General features: G+C 39.2%; 1 protein-coding gene across 2 annotated transcripts in view; it reads left to right on the forward strand.

Moving 5' to 3' along the window:
• The window catches only part of GALC (galactosylceramidase), a 63,220-nt gene that overhangs the window by 4,819 nt on the left and 40,662 nt on the right, over window positions 1-17,739 (forward strand). For both annotated transcript variants that reach the window (XM_029951133.1, XM_029951134.1), the window contains exons 2-7: window positions 1,595-1,663; window positions 1,913-1,976; window positions 3,753-3,866; window positions 5,829-5,968; window positions 8,139-8,177; window positions 10,610-10,740. In XM_029951133.1, the coding sequence (XP_029806993.1) occupies window positions 1,595-1,663; window positions 1,913-1,976; window positions 3,753-3,866; window positions 5,829-5,968; window positions 8,139-8,177; window positions 10,610-10,740 (557 nt within the window). The remainder of the gene's footprint in view (window positions 1-1,594; window positions 1,664-1,912; window positions 1,977-3,752; window positions 3,867-5,828; window positions 5,969-8,138; window positions 8,178-10,609; window positions 10,741-17,739) is intronic.

Here is a 17,739-nt window from a genome sequence, read left to right on the forward strand (position 1 = left end):
GATCTGGGTATAAAACTGAGAATTTGAACTTTATCCTGAAAACTCTTGGTGGATGGGAGGTCTTGGTAGGTTTAAACAGAGTACTTTCATGGTTAGATTTACATTTTGGGAAGATTATTCTGGCATGTAATGGAGGCTAGAGTATAGGAAGGCAGACCAGAGGCCCTGAGAACATTTAGGCTATGTAATGACTGAGGGGGGCCTGGATGAAGGAAATAGGGTTGCCGTGAGGGGATGGATTGGAGTGATATTAGGGAGCTCTTGGTGACTGAAGATGGATGGGAAGTTGGTGGAAGGGTAACCCTAAGTTTATGGTTTAGGCAGATGTTGTTTACTAAGATAACAGATACAGGAGGAGGAACAGACTAAGAAAAAGTGCTATGTTTGGTTGGGGATGTGTTGAACTTGAAGTCAATAGAGGGTAGCTATGTGGGTCTGTGTCTCTGTGGCAGGGGCAGTGGGTGTGAGGGAGATAGATGAAAGTGCCACCAGGATGTCAGTGGTAACATACATGAGAGTAGGAAACAGAACATTGAGTATAAAAGTATCTTGCCCTTGGTGTCAGTGGTTTGAACCTAGAGCCTGTCTGGCTTCCAAGCCTAGGGACATGCCACTATTTCATGTTAAAACATAGTTCGTTTATTTATGGGTCCACTGCTGGTTTTGTGATGTCTTTGTTGGAGCAGTCATTGGCCATGGTTTAGATGTGATCATGTGTTCAATCCAACACCTCTGTCTTTCCATACCTTCCGATGCCAGTCTTGTGGGAGGTTTCCTGAGTACACCTTGGCCTGGGGATCATTGTGTGATCATTCTTAACAGGAACGGCACTTAGAAATCTCTAGTAAATATGGGGAGAGTATTGGTTCCTTTCAGCATTGCTGCTTAGTTTCCTGCAAGATGTTGAGGGGGATAAAATGAGCCGCTGTTCATCCATTCCATCCTGGTCCTCAGATATTGTAGTTGACAAATGCTCTTATGATGGAAAACCAAGGGGTTCCTGGGTGGCTCAGTCCAACTCTTGATTTCAGCTCCTTCATGATCCCCATGGGATCATGCCTTGCATCGGGCTCCATACTGGGCCTGGAGCCTGCTGAAGATTCTCTCTCCTCTGTCCTAACTCTGCCCCTCTCTCCTGTGTGTGCTCTCTCTCTTGTTCTCTTTCTGTCTCTCGAATAAATGAACAAATAAATAGATAAATAAATAAATAAATGATAGAGAACCTAAGTTTCTAAGTTTCATTTCTTCTAATAACTACTCTGAGTTAAGTTTCTCAATACAAATTTGTAATCATGAGGTTCATCAATAGAATGCATTAGCTTACCTCCCGCCACGCCCTCATCTCAGCAGAAGAGACACGTGCTATGGCTTTGAACCTGTGTTTTAGCTGCTGTGGAACAGCCCTATTTGTCCAGTGATGGGCAACATAAAGGCAGGTATACAAATACCCTGGGAAATGACTTTCTGCAGCTCAACTTTGCCCACAATCTGGCTAACTACGGGCATTCCAGGTGGCACGTATCAGCCCTATGGAAACGTGTTCATGATTGGATTTGCTTTATTCACACTTGTGAACTTTTTTTTTTTTTTTTAGGCAACCTCCCGACTTCTAGTAAATTACCCGGAGCCCTATCGTTCTCAAATATTGGATTATCTCTTTAAGGTAATGAAAAAAATAATGATTTAATGGCCCCTGTAATATCACCTTTGAAACTATGGTGAATTTCAATGGTAGAATTGGTCGCCCTTCATATTTCTAGCTTTAAAAAAACTGGAAAATTACTTTTGGAATAAGTGGCTGTTATTCGAAGTTAGTTTTCTCATCTGTAAAACCAAAGGCAGTAATTAGTCACTGTCATGTTTGTCTTCCGTGTGGTAAATCACAGTGTTAACACTCCTTCTTTTTCCCCAGCCAAACTTCGGTGCCTCTTTGCATATCCTAAAAGTGGAGCTAGGTGGTGATGGGCAGACAACAGGTAGGAGACTGGGAAATGGGTTTGTTTTCCTTCAGCACTTTAATCTCTACCTGACCTGAGGGACTGTGAGTCAGAGTGTAAATGATGCCAACAGTTTTTCTGTTGATTATTGCTTAGTGATTCTTATTGTTCCTTTTTTACTCTACTTAAAAAAATATTATATCAAAATACTCACTTTTCCCATAAAATGGCATTTGGACTTCAGATTGCTTATTTAGTTGAATTAATTGGTAGTAAACAAAACCACAGTTTTTAAAAAGCTCTATTCACTAGGCAGAGCATAGACATAGGGGTTTTTCTTGAGAAATTAAAAAAAGAAAGCTTTTACTGTAGAAAGCATGTAAAATGTTATTATGTTATTAGCTTTAAATAAAATACGTGGCAAAAATATGTCTCCAGTATTTCAGAGATGCAGCTTGTTCCTCCTTTAAAAACTGTTATTTTTAACCATTATATTTTCAATCTTCACTGCCACCATTTTGATTGACTTTATGCAGAACATGTAGTCAGTTAATGGACAGGAAGAAGGAAATTCTCCCAGTGATTATGCAGCGTAGTTTTAACAGGCCAGATTCCACTGTAGTGAACTTTACAGTATTGTCTCTATACACGTGTTCCTGTTGGTGACTCGGGAGTAACTTTGTTAAAGAGATATGTCTCTGGGGCGCCTGGGTGGCTCAGTCAGTTAAGCCTCCGGCTTCGGCTCAGGTCAGATCTCACGTTCGTGGGTTCGAGCCCTGCATCGGGCTCTGTGCTGACAGCTCAGAGCCTGGAGCCTGCTTCCAGTTCTGTGTCTCCTTCTCTCTCTGCCCCTCCCCCTCTCATGCTCTGTCTCTCTTTGTATTAAAAATAAATAAAACATTAAAAAAATTTAAAAAAAGAGATATGTCTCTGTGGTGGCACTAGTATTTAATTAATATTGAAAGAAAAAAATGCAAATCACAAACAAAAGAAACCTCTATAACAAACTTTCCCCAAGTCATTGTAAGAGGACATGTATTTTTTGTCCACACTTTGATTCAGAATTGATAATGACTGGCCATCTTCATTTGCTGAAGCGAAATTCTTCAAGTAGTTCTTGTAAATTCTGATATTTACCTTTAAGAGACAAGGCCCCCTCCTTGTGAGACCCTTCCTAACCGGGGCAGCTGTTTGTACAATGTGACATATGAGGACAGGTACCAGGATATCAGTTATCTACCTTGACACACTATGGAAGTTAGGATAGAATTTTCTTACAGAGGAGATGTGTAGCTGTATACTCATTCCTTTTTCTTTTTTCCCTCAAAGCTCTGTTGTCTTGGTGTCACAAGGCATGTTATAGGCTAAGGCCTGGGCAGTGAGAGTGAGGCTTAGGAGCCCGAGATTCACATCTAGGATTGAGAAGGTAAAAGCTGAGGTGATCTGAACTCAGAGTTGGACATGGGGACTTGAAAACCCCAGAGAGACCAGACCAAAAACCCAAGGAGAATGTAGTCCTAGGATTCTTCAGTTCCATGAGTTGATAACACTTCTCCTTCTCTTAACACTGCTTAGGAATAGAAAGTTGTGGTTTTATTTTTCAAGGCCTAACGATACTTAAGAGTAATGAAAAAAGATGAAATAGCACGCTTTGATCATTCATTGTCAAGTTATCTAAGATTATTCTTATTTGCCCGATATCAGGATTGGGACCGGAATACATCTTCTCTGAAATGTGTATGTGTATAGGGGACAGGGGCCCTAGAAAACACCATTAGAGGGGGGTTCCTTTCTTTTTTGCTCTCTCCCACACAGATGGTACTGAACCCTCCCACATGCACTATGCGTTAGACGAGAATTATTTCCGAGGATATGAGTGGTGGCTAATGAAGGAAGCTAAGAAGCGGAACCCTAATATTATACTGATGGGTAAGAAGTGAAGTTTGCAATGCTTTTGCGGGCTGTTTAACTTTCAGATTCTGAATTATTTATATGGAGTTACTGTTAATACTGAAGTACTAATAATGTTAACACTACCAGTATCCTACCAGCAGCAAAGCCTGTGCCAGGCTTGATCCTTTCCTTGTCCTTCTATTTTATGTCTGCTCTTTACATGTAATACCTCTGGAGTAGGGCGTTTCTCTCCCCATTTCACAGAAGCAGTGGGGGCTTAGAGAGGGGATGCCACTGACTTAAGGTCAGATGATCAGTAAATGCCAAGTTCAGATATAGAACCTAATTCCATGCTGGTGGTTTTTGTGATGCTAAACTATTTTCCTCAACAAAATTCTCATCAAAATTTATTAAAGGGCAATACTATTTAGAAAATTGTAATTAGGCACCGTAGTACATCCCAACTCTTTTTGAACTTATGCATTGCATGCGGTAGTAGATGCCATTTCTAGAAGAGGTGCACATAAAAGTGTGTGTTTTGGACCTCCACAATGTGGTGGGCACTGCTCTAGGCATTGGGGATACCCGACAATCCGGCCCCCAACTTCTGCCCGTGCAGAGCCTAAGGTCTGGCAGCAGCTTCACTGGATGATTTCTCAACTGGATCTACCATATGCACTTCACGGGTTTCACACAGCCACGCACAGACCCTTGAGAAATTGCAGGACACACAGTGATGACGTACTATCATTGTTTGAAATCAATTTGATGTTTTGAAACAGGCTTGCACATTCAGTGTGAGTGAGATCGATGAGAATCCATTTCATAGGCTTGATTTCAAGTCATTTTCAAAATCATTTTCAACAATCAAAGGAGAAGCATGAGTTTTTCTAATTTAGAAAAAAATTGAGTCAGTGTGTTCTTTCTAAATGGTCTTTTGTAAAAGATTCCAGAAATGTTGTGAGCAGTAGAAAAAAGAAGCCTCATTGACTTCAGCACATACTCACCCACTGGGCTGCTTTCACGGTCAGTTCTCATTTAAATGTAGACACTCCGGCATGCTGACCCGGTTCTTTTAACAAAGACTTACACATGGCGGGCCTTTAGAATGTATTTGGCATTTCATTGTTTCAAAACATTCCAGTGTTTTAATGTCACATGTCTTATGGGATACACACTTAGGCATTCATTCCTCCAGAGCTTAGAAAAATAAGCATTTTGTTCTTTTGGTTTTGAATTTTTTCAGAGGTGAACTAGATTGGTAATATATATTAACAGTTGAGGAACTTAACAGTTGAGCTTATTTTGATATGTTAGTAACAAAATTAGAACTTAGAATTGTAATTAATGTTCCTCTACTATTCTCATTTTCTTACTTAAAAATAATAATTAGGGTGTTGGGAGAATGTGGGTTATTTGATCTATATCATCCCACAAAGGGGTATTTTTCTGTTGAGACATTGGCATTTATCTTGAACAATGACAAACTAGTTGTGCCGAGTCTGATTGTCTGACTAGTTAGTATATTAAGGAGCCTTAAGTTTTAAGAAGATGTATTAGTGAAGGAGGAATTTATATTATACTCAACCCGTAGGAATAGTGAGGCATATGCCTTTTAGAAGAACCCCTTGATTTGACTTTTGAGGAAAGAAATTGAATATTAAATATCTCTACAGCAGGCGGTGGGCATGAGTTAAAATCTGTGTTACATTTCTTTCTATGAGTGAGTATCCTCAAGAGAGTGTTTGTGTTCTTATTTCTTTTTCTTGAAAGAGCATTTGGAATTATGGAACCTGACTCTAGGGCTCGGGAAAGAGTTGCTGAGTTCATTCACTGGAAGGGATTTTGAGAATACATGCATGATATATAATCTTTGCTCTAGTAAGATCTGCATTGGCTTTTTGTTTAGCCCGTGTTCTTTTTGCTTTCTTTTGCCTTGTTTTGGATGGTCACCAGCACTGTAATTCTCACCCCACCTTTACCTCTTGTTTCCTTCAGGGTTGCCGTGGTCATTCCCGGGATGGCTGGGAAAAGGTTTCAACTGGCCTTACGTCAATCTTCAGCTGACTGCGTACTATGTCATGACCTGGATTGTGGGCGCCAAGCATTATCACGATTTGGACATTGATTATATTGGGGTTAGTAATGTATTTAAACCTTGGTTAAGTTTTGGACTTTATCTGTAATTTCTTAAAGCAATTTGACTGTGTGGCATTTTGTTGACTGACCATTTTGTGGTCATGAGACTAATCTGTTCCGTTGGCATCTGATGACAAATTGTGTGACCTATGGTTTCTCCTCTTTTCCTAACCAAATTCAAGCCCTTTTGAAAACTGTACTAAGTGTATACTTTCTCTGAACTACTTTTTCTTTTTTTTAATTTTGATTTTGATACCACTCCAGCCCCAGTCCTCCTTCCTGAAAGCCTTCCTTGTTTCTCTAGTCGCACAAAAATAACGCGTTTACCATACAGTTAGTGATTAATCTCACTTTGCTCTTTGAGTCTTCTGTCATTCTAAATTGGACAGTGGCAGACTTTTTCTTAGTGGGTCAGAGAGTAAATATAGGTTTAGTGTGTCAGAGGCAATATTAACGATATTATGTATAGGTAATTGTATAGCCATTTAAAGTGTAGCCATTTAAAATTGTAAGAACCATTTTTGGCTTTCAGGTTGTAAATAATACACATGGTGGGCTGGATTTGGCAGGCTGGCTGAAATCTGCCTCGCCTGTCCTAAACTGTTATTTAACACCTTGTAATGATTTAAAAAATGTAAAATATGATGTCTTTCCAGCTGCTCTGTTGGCAGGCTAGAGGCACATATGTGTTGCAGTCTCCATGCATGTGTGCTTAGTAATATGCCATACGTCAAAATTGATTTTAAAAGTGTTCAGCAGTCAGCAAGCAATTACTGAGCTCCTACTACATCACAGGCCATGTGACTATTATATTCTGGGGATGCCGAGCCCTTAAGGAATTTAGTGAGAGAGAGAAACTGGGCAGAGAAACCGATAGCACAGGAGGACATGGGGATAAGTCAAGGGCCTTAGGGAGCCAGAAGCAAGAATATACTTTGTTTTTTATTATCTTTTTAAATCTATAATTGAAAATTAATTTGTATTTGAGAACATTCTTAAATGTCAGGGTATTTTTAAACCTGTAGTGAAATTAATTGTATGTTTGGTATGAAGCGGCATTTTATTATGGTCAAGTGACCATTGGAAAATGTTTCTGGTGAAGATTGGGTCATTCACATCTCAGACTCACGTGCTGTGGTGAGGAGATTCTTTGATAAGATACTTTCCCGTATCACTAGAGTTAAATTAGTTATAGTGCCTAGACTCTAGGCCATCGCTGTTATTTTTTAAAAAATATTTTTACGTGTTTATTTTTGAGAGAGAGAGAAGAGAGAGCCTGAGCAGGGGAGGAGTAGAGAGAGAAGGAGACACAGAATCCGAAGCAGTCGGCCACCTCTGTTACTAAGTTTTCTCAGCTGCAAAACGAAGGTCTTGGATGTTCCCTTTCAATTCTAAAACCTGATCCTTCGTGATGCTAAGCCAGCGGGAGTTGTACATCCTCATTAAGCATTTGCCTTTGTGATGTAGCGCATCACTGTGGTCTTATGTGTGCTAAAAAAATTACTTCTCTAATGTGCTTATAATACTTGGCTTTAGGTGTGCTGGTGGGATCTCGTAAGGAGTATGACAACACTCCCCATGTCTGCTGGGTCTCTGGTACCTAATGTGGTCCCTGGCACACGCTACCTTGTCAGTATTTGTTGAACGATTGAATGGGTATTCTAGTTTTAGAAATCACTAGAATAAGTGACGTTTTGAAAAATATCCACCAAATATTCAAGGTTTTAAAAAATATGTTAATTTTAAAAATTATGTTGTTTTATACCATGTCTACAAATTCAGGAACAGGACATTCCATAAAGTAAGAAAAATTGCTTCTTAAGAATTTTTTAAACTTTTTTTAATGTTTATTTTTGAGACAGAAAGAGAGAGACTGAGAGAGAGAGAAAGTGGGGGAGGGTCAGAGAGAGAGGGAGACACTGAATCTGAAGCAGGGTCCTGGCTCTGAGCTGTCAGCACAGAGCCTGATGTGGGGCTCGAACTCATGGACTGTGAGATCATGACCTGAGTCGAAGTGGGAGGCTTAACCGACTGAGCCACCCAGGCGCCCTGGAAAAAAATGGCTTTTTAGATTATGTTAAAGATGATGAGAGCAGTGACATCGTAACGAAAATGTCCGCTTTTGACACTTCACTTTCAATTCAGACTCTTTGGCTTTCTGTTTTGCAGATTTGGAATGAGAGGTCATTTGACATCAATTATATCAAGGTCTGTACAACTTTAAATCTTTTTATCTTAAAGTTATTAGTAAACAATTCCCTTACGGTTCCATGGAAATTAGTAGTAGGAATACTGTATTTTTTACAGCACAGATACTTGTTTTGCTAGTTGTGACATAAAACTTAAGCAAAAATGTAGTCATGTTTAAATTCCTGATTAAAGCATCTGTAATTCCCTGTGAATCCCAAATTTCATCGTCTAAAGAGTTGTGTTGAATTTTCACATTTTAAAATTTATTATTTGTAGAATTATGATAATCATTATAAAAACAACAGCATCATTTTAGGCTTTTAGGATTTAAAGAAATGTAGCTTTTTGTTTTGTTTTTCCATTTTCAACTGAGCAAACGAGGCTAAGATGAGAAAGAACAAAGCCCTTTATTTGGGGTCTGTCAGGGAGGACAGACTCTGGAGTAACCAGAAAGGGGTCTTGCTCCTGTGGGGAAAGCAAGGAGTTCTTCTGAGAAGGAAGGAACAGGTGATTCCATGATGTAGATAAAGAAGAGAACACTGCTAATCCGGTGCTGACCTGTTGAGCCACTTCTGATGACTGTCGTTGATTACTTTATTGGTGTTACAAACAAAACTGTCTAGAAGGTAGGAATTAACTTTACTGTCTTCAGCCTGTTGCTCTGTTGAAATATTATGAGCACTTGCTTGTAAAACTCTTGCCACTTCTGGCCCAGTTCAAGAGTTCATCTGTTGGAAAGGAAAGTGGAGCTTGAAAGTGGGGTCTTTTATGTCCAGAAATTTTATATATAATTCCACACCTAATATCAAGTTTCTAGTACGCAGTCTCATTATTATTTTCTTTGGAATGTCTGTTATACCAGAATGTTCTCTATGTTTCTATCCTTGGTTAGCAAATAGAGGGCACCTAACATTTGTAAAGGATGTTACTTTCTGAGTCACTCTTCCTAAATTGTTACCTCCATTTAATTCTCATTCTCTTCCATATGAGGTAACTACTATGATCGCTAGTTTTCAGGAAAGGAAAAACCATGACTAATGGCCCCTCTGTCACTGGGAAACTAATGGCAACTTAACTTTACAGGTGGAGATGCCCTCCAGTTTACCCTTCAGTTCCATTTGTTTGTGTTTCCTCCGAGAAGCACAGTTTTGTGGTTCTGTTTTGTTTCAGTTAAAGAAAACTCTTTGTCATACGTTTTTAAGCAGGTAATTCTTTTCATTGCTTCCAGCAGCAAGCATTGACTCAACGCCAGGTTTGTCAGACATTCAATATGTACTTGGAAGATAAAGACACAAAAAGTGCTGTCACTGCCCAAGAGGAGCTCATGCTTGGGGGCCGCAGAGCCCCACACGGACAACTGAAATCTCAGTCCTAAGTTCTCTAGAAGAATAATGCCCGTGCAGGGTGTCAGAAGGCGCAGAGAGGCAATGACATTCCTCCTGGGCGGATTAGGGAACTCTGTTAAAGGAGGTGACCTGGGGTCGGAAGCTTCAAGATGGGATGGATAGGAAGTCCCCTTCTTGCTAGGGCAGGGGCAGGGCACCACAGAGAAGTGAAGATTGAGAATAAAGGGATTTGGGGGAAGAGCAAGGATGGAAGGTGGAGTCGACAAGCTAGGGGTTCTGAGCCTCGCGCAGACCAGTGCGTTCACTGGGGCAATCGTGCACTTTAATCTGTAGCCCTGGAGTCTGATGGGGTGGCTTGCAGCCAGGGCCCGTGACTCAGGGGCAAGTCCAGGCTGCAGGCATTATCAGTATAGTGGTGAGAGTGTGGGGCAGGGTCCGTTGTGTGGTTATGGGAGGTGGGGCAGGGGAAATAGTATCAGATGGAAGCTCTGGGTTGTTAGTGGAAAGTCGTGGCTTCTGTGCGCACAGGGCTGACGAGGGCAGCAAGAGTCTGGAGTGGAAGCCAAGTTAGTGCGTGTGTCCTGGGTGACCTTGCCCTTGGGGCAGCCTCACAGCAGGGTCTTAGTAGTGAAGGGGAGGAACTCTTTGTCTACCCAGATTTGACATTTCACAGCTTCTATTTTTTTTTTTTCCTTGGGACTATCCATGTGTCTCTCTAGTCGTGTCCACTTCATATGAAGGAAGCATTAGGAACATTAGAATCTGGTTTCCTTTTTCTTTTAAACTAATGACCTGCAGCTCTGGTAGTGGTTATATTTATTTATTTTACTATTAAGGGTCTGTTGTGGATGCCATTAAAGTCAGAGGGAAAATCCCTCTAAAACATTTTTACCTCTTTTTTTTTCTTTTTACATTCCAACCAAGAAAGTTATCTTAATGATAATGCTCTTATTTTCCAAAGGAGGCACACTTCTACTGAGAAGTAACATTGACACCATCATGCAGGATGCTGATTTTCAAAGATGCGTCAGGTATTGTGGTTGTAATGCAACAGCTGTAAACACATTTGTAAACTTCTCTGCATCCTGTTTATCTTCCCAAAAGGTGTTAAGAAGGATGCTGAACTATCAAGGTCTCAATCAAGTGAAAATCATAGCAAGTGACAATCTCTGGGAGCCCATTTCTGCTTCTATGTTGCTTGACCCTGAGCTCTTGAAGGCGATTGATGTTATAGGGTAAGTACGGTTTTGCTGTGAAAGCTTACGTTTCTGATTGTCTGCTTGAGATACTGTGCCTTAGTTTTTGCTTTTCCTTCCCACTTGATTACATTTTCAGAGGTAGCGTTCTTGTATTTGCTTAACTAAAGCATGTATAACTGATATCTCATTACTTTTTCTTTGAAATGTATGTACAGTTGACCCTTGAACAGCACCAGGTATGAACTGAGCTAATTCGCTTATGTGTGGAACTTTTGATACTGTGAATCTATTTTCTCTTCCATATGATTTTCTTAACAGCATTTTCTTTTCGCTTATTATAAGAATACAGTGTATAGTACATAGAGCATACAAAATATGTGTTAATTGACTATTTGTGTTATTGGTCTACTGACCAACAGTCTATGAGGAGTTAAATTTTAGGGAGCCAAAGATTATACTCACATTTTTCAAATGCATGTCGGCGGGGGGCCACATGTTGCTCAAGGGTCACCCATACTTTGAGATCTTTCTGTGATAATGAAACGTATTGGTACTTTACAAAAATTGTGTTCACATTTGGAGTAATGAAGCATGGCTTTGTCTGGATTAAGGGACAGGGTAGTTTTTAAATTTTAGAAATTACAAATGCAAGACTTCCTGTGGTTGGGAGTTCTTCTGTGAATGAACACTTATGAAAATGGTTTGGCATAAGCCCTGACCATGGCCCTTGTCATGTTTCCTTAGCAGGTTGGCTTTGACCCTGCTTCTTAGTCCAGCTCTGCCATTCATTACTCTGGGTCTTGGCCTTCCTGAGTGCCAGCAGTAATTTTTTTCTCTGTCTTAACTTATTTTTTTCCAGTATTACTTAGAAATAATTGACGTATATCACTGTATAAGGTTAAGGTTTATGGCATGATGATTTGATTTACATATATTTGAGATGATTACAGAGGTTTAGTTAACATCCATCATCTCATATACGTACAGTGAAAAGGAAAACATGTTTTTTCCCTTATGATGAGTGCTCTTAGGATGTACTTTGTTAACATGCAATGACTGTATCACACGCAGTGTTAATTATAGTCATCATACTGCATATTCCATCTTTAGTCCTTACTTATAACTGGAATTTGGTACCTGTCGACCACCTTCCTCTAATTACCCCTCCTACCCAGACCGAGCAGTGTTTTTTTAAGTGAATTTGAATACAAATTTGAAAAATAGAATAGACATATGTGTCAGATTTGTTCTTTATTTGGTGTAAAGACTATTTGATTGACATGTGTCTTTTTTTTTTTTAAAGGAAGAACTTTGAATGTACACAAAGTAGGCAGAATAGAATAATACAATGAACATCCATGTTCCCATCCCTCAGCCTCCATAACTGTGACCCCATGCCCTGCTCTCCATCCACATACCCATCCATTCTGTTACCTGAACCTGAGTTTGCCTCTTGGTGGCTGTGGAGCCAACAGAGACAACCAAGCCAAAGAACAGGGAAAGGAAGGGTTTTACTTGCAACAAGTAAAGGAGAATGCTGGGCATAGGTCACAGTTATGGAGGGATGGGAACACGGATGTTCACTGTATTATTCTACTGTTTCCAAGAGCGGTGTCTCCTGGAACAGTAAGACTGGGCAAGTTTTAGGCCAAGGGTGCCTGTGTACACATGAAGGGACTTGCACCACAGGGTATTCAGCATGGAACCGGGGCAGAAGTCATCTTAAGGTGACAGGGTCCAGGCCACAAAGGTCAGCATCACCACTTCTGGGTATCTGAGTGCTCAAACACGGTTTAGATCCTGCAAAGATAGCTCCAGAATGTGTGTCAGGTCAGTCTTTATTTTTGAACCAGCACTGGGAGATTTACCACTGATTCATTGTTCCTGGTGCAATCAGCTTATCTCCTGATGTGATAGTGGCTGTGTTCTTACATTCTTTTTGTTCCCTTGTTATCTCCTGGTATCTGTTGTTCTGCAGTTTCAACATATCTCAGGAAGTTCTGCAAGTTCTACAGGCTTTGGGCAGGTAGTGCTGGTTGGTCAGGCATAGATCACAAGGTGGCTGGGGGCCCACGATGACTTTCCTTATGTCAAGGAAGATGGTCTCATCTTTCTTTCTCTGGGACCCCAGCTCTTTCCACTTCCAGTTCCTCTCTTCCTCTTCCCACCTTATTTTGAAGATCCCCCACACATTATGTTATTTCTTCCATACAAATTTTCACATGTATCTTTAAAGATAATTCTTTTTCTTTTTACCTAAATAATGCCATTATGAAATTGAAAAATGTTATCGTTTTTTGATATTATCAAATATCTGTTTTTTTTATTTTATAGTTTCATTTGATTGAATCTGGATCCAACTTAGATTCCTATACTGTGACTGGTTGCTACTAAGTCTGTTCTGATCTTTCAGTTCTTGCCCCATCTTTTTATTCCCTTTCATTTGTCAAAGAGGCTGGATTGTGTGTCCTGTAAAGTTCCCCACAGTCTGGATTTAATGCTTTCATCCTTGCAGTTTGGTTTAACCTGACTATGTGTCCTGTTTCTTGTCAGAAATTGATAGAGGCATGATTAGGTTAGATTTAGACTCTTTTTTTTTTTTTTTGGTAAGAAAACTAAGATGTATTTAAACATTTCATACATTGAAATTATAATTTTTGTCTTTATTGTTAAAACTTTCATAAATAACTCAGGTATTGAGAGGAAAGGAATTTGTATTGATTTTGAATATATTTGGCTAGGAAAATATTTACATGAAGATACAGGTTTTATTGTATCTTCATGAATAAGTTGGATGTTTAATTCATTTTATCTTTATTGATGTGCGTTTAAAATTTTTTAAAAATGTTTATTCATTTTGGAAAAAGAGAGTCTGAGTGAGAGCAGGAGAGGAATAGAGAGGGAGTGCCTTCCAGGGTACGTTTGGTAATGTCTGAAAATATTTTTGATTGGTGCTGGCATGATAGGTAGAGGCCAGAGATGTTTCTAAGTACCCTCACAAGCACTGGATAAGTTTCCCACAACAAACAATTATCCGGCCAATGTCAGTAATGCTAAAGTGGAGACCCTGTTTATACTAATCCTTTTCTTTTCTTTTCTATGTAGTTATCATGTATTGGTTTACTAGATGCAATGAGAAAATTATTTTACAACTTCCTCTCTCTCTCCTTCTCACTCCCACAGTGGAATTTTAATACCAGAATTTCTTAATCTTTGGACTCCCAAATGAGCTTGAGAAGCTTAGGCTTCTACTATCTTGATTTGTGAGCTGCAAGCTGTAACCTTTAGCTCCCGGCCAATTGGCAAGTTTTATTTATGTTTCATTTTCTTTCCTCTTCCTATTTTGCCTTCACGATATTAGTTATACATTATCAGAACATGAAACATTTATGTACTACTTAATTACTCTTTCTTTTAGTATAGTTCTGACATTAGGCATATGCAATGTGCACCTTCAAGTCTTCTGCTGAAGTTTCTTCCATGGATTCGTAGGTGTCCCAAGCTTAATATTTACCATATTTTTCAGGAAGTGCTAATAAAACAATATTTCTTGATTTCTTACATGTTTATCATTGTTTGTGGCCTTTATATGTGAAGGACAGTTTGGCTAGATATAAAATCCCTGCCTTACATTTTTTAAAATACTTGAATGTCATAAAATGTACTCCACTGGTTACTTACATAAAATGTTAACTGCTGAGAATTCTGATGCTAGACTTCTTTTCTTTCTTTCTTTTGTTGTTTTCCTCTCTCTTGGACCTCTCCCTTACTTGAATGTAGAAGACGCTGCCGGTGGTCTGCCAAAACCTATCCTATTCTTTCCAGGCCCACGGCAAGATTCGTAGCATTATTTACAGTTAAGATATGGCAATATGATTAAGTTCCTGGTGATGAAATGAGAGCAAAAGTGGTAAGAAACACCCCAGGTTCATACTCTAGGATATTGGGTACATTGTCTTCTCCCCCTTTTCTTTCCTACTGGCTGGAATCTGAGGCAGCCAGTTGGGCATGGAGAAGATTTAGGAGCTGATTGTACCAACCTTGACTTTCAATTTAGGGTGATCTATGGAAGGAAAATAAACTCTTTTTATTTAAGCCACTAACTTCTTTGTATATCGTATTATTTTTTTTGTAGAAACATTGTTTTGTCCCTGAGAATTCCATATCTTTGCACAATGGAAATAATAATAAAAAAAAGCCCTCTCATATTAGTCAATGAAACTGTCTCCAAGAATAGCAAATATCGTTTTGTAGGTAGGCTTATCTTATATTCCAGTATAAGGAATTACTTCCGTTTCCACAATGTGTCGGAGGCCTGCTCCGGCTGGTCCAGGGTCCCCGGAAGGAGCAGCGGCTTTGGTGAAAAACTCACACAGTTTCTTTCTTTCTTGGTCATCAGCCTGGCGTCATCTCTAGCTCTCTGGCATCTCTCTATCTTGTCAGGTTTTGGGCCTTTATTTATAGATTTATGACATCAAAAAATGGAATTTTTACAAATAATTCTCAGTGATAAAGATGCTTTGAAAAGGGTGCAGAAACAGGTTTTACAGAGGCATTTTTGCAGAACTACTCTAATTACAATGAGGTAACTTACACATCATAGGATAACAGGATATTCTCAGTGAAAAGCAGATAACAGACACATTTGTTTGAACTGGTAGTAAATCTTACAACTAAGAAGATAGCAGGATGTTTTCAGTAGAAGCAGATAGCAAACACATTTTATAACAATAATGCTAAGATTCAGGCATAAACAAGGCTAGGAGCATTCTGTCTGGCTCGCAAGAGGAAGAATGTATTCACGATGGTTAGTAAATAAACCTTTTGTCAACCTTGTTCTTTGATGTTGAAGGTGTAAGCCCCATAGGTGCCCTAGATGAGCCGGCCTTTGCATATGAGTTTAAGTTGTAACTACTCTTACCCATCCTCACAATGGGCACCAACTTAGCCCATTGTATGGACAGTAACTTATGCCTGGCTCTTGTTTGTTTCTTATTCCTAAATTAGGCTCTTCATCTCCGGGCCAGTGTAAATTTCTTGTGTTCTTTAACCCCCTTTATTATCCATGTCTTAAGTTTGTGAAGCTCAATAGAAGAGCCTTTCGACAACATCTGCAGTGCTTTGTTTAACTTCCTCTTTATGGAGGTGGGAATAATGCTTCTCCCCATGAGGTATCTGTGTGGGGAATATCGGTCTGATTTGGAACATTGTGAGCCCTAATCAATAGCAACAGGCTTAATCTCACATGAGCAGTAGTAGCAGAAGGAGATGCCAGTTTCAGCCTCTCAGGGCAGGAGCCGTGCAATGTCTGCCATTTCCTTACTGTGACTGTGTCATCCAGCAAGGCTGGTGCAGCTCCCAGCAACAATGGGATAATTGAAACTTTAACCTGGCCCCTTGGATCGCTGAACTATGTGAGACATCACCGTTGCTAGGATATCACTTACATTGTTTTAAATTATTTTCGTAGACCAAAACAGAATGTAGTTTAAGCAAGATAGATGCTTATTTCTTGAGTAAAAGTACAAAATAGTATACAGGAGCACAGAGCAGCTCTGTTCTATGAGGTGCCCTTTAGTTCCTGTGCTTACAGCATTAGTGTATTATCATTGCTCAGACTGTTTGTTTTTTGTTTTTTGTTTTTTTCCTTATAAATGACTTGGCATAATTCCTGTGTATTCAAAGAGTATTTTTCCTTAGCTTTAAAATCTAGTAGTTATTTACTATTTACCATTTCCAGGTATATAGCATATGCCCTTTCAATATCTGTATTTAACTATTTTCTTATTTCAGTAATATCCCACTCCATGACTTTGATTATGTATTTGGATCTTGTTTGCATATTACCTTTGTCCCATATTATTCTGAAACCATTGTTATCTCTTTATTTTGGTTTGATTCTCTATAATTCTATCCTTGCCATTCTTTCCTTATTGTGCTTTCCATTTCTGTTCTATCTTGTGTTCCTTTTTCTAAAACAGATATTTTACAATTATTCTACAATTCTCTCACTTTAGTCTCAAATACCTCTGTTGTCTAATAATTTCATTTTTATAAATTTTTTTAACGAAGTATAACATAAACACACATGCCTACATCCATACATAAAAGTAAATAAATCCCAAGAATATAGCATAATGAATTGTCACAAATTGAGCATACCCACATAACCCACAAAACCACCACCACCCAGGTCTAGGAATAGAAAATTATCAGTATCCAAGCAGCTCTCTTCTTAGAAATCCTTCTAATCATTAGCGTCTTTTTTGGTCCCAAAGGCAACTGCTACTGTTAGCTCTAACACCATAAATGAATTTTGCCTATTTAGAAACTTTATTTAGATGGCATCTTAGAGTATCTATTATTTTGATTAGCATTATATTTTTAAGATTAACTCATGTTGCCAGGTGTAGATGTATGTCGTTCATTTTAATTGCTGTTTTGCACTCAGCTGTGGGAATATACCACAATTTATCCATCTATTCTTTGTAAATCGTCTTTGGATTATTTCTAAATTTTGGCTATTTTGGCATTATGAGATTTTGCTCAGGAGTTACTGATTCTGTGGCTGCTAGCTCCATAGGAAGAGTAGATTTCCCTGCCCCATTCACATTGTACTTGGCCTGTGCTATATTTATAAATTCTTGTTTTGCAGTCATGGTGCTTTCTAGGGTCAGCTCCTGCTGGGCCCTATTCTCCCTCCTGTCTGATTGTTGTCTCTTCCTCACCTGGGGTGTTCCTGTCTCATTTAGTTTAGATTCTCATTCAAGCAGCTTATTTTCATGGTGAGGCTCTACCATTCCAGATAGAATGGTTTGCTACCTATTTCTGACATTGTTAAGGGTTTGAACCTGTATTGTCCAATATGGGTAGGCACTACCCACAGTTAGCTACAGGGCACTTGAAATGCAGTTAGTCTGAGCTTACGTGTGTTGTAAGTGTAAAATAGACACTGGGTTTTTAAAGCTTTGACATTTTGGGGCATGTGGGTCAGTTAAACATCCGATTTTGACTCAGATCATGATCTTATGGTCC

Source organism: Suricata suricatta, chromosome 9, assembly GCF_006229205.1.
Source record: "Suricata suricatta isolate VVHF042 chromosome 9, meerkat_22Aug2017_6uvM2_HiC, whole genome shotgun sequence".
Classification (NCBI taxonomy): domain Eukaryota; kingdom Metazoa; phylum Chordata; class Mammalia; order Carnivora; family Herpestidae; genus Suricata; species Suricata suricatta.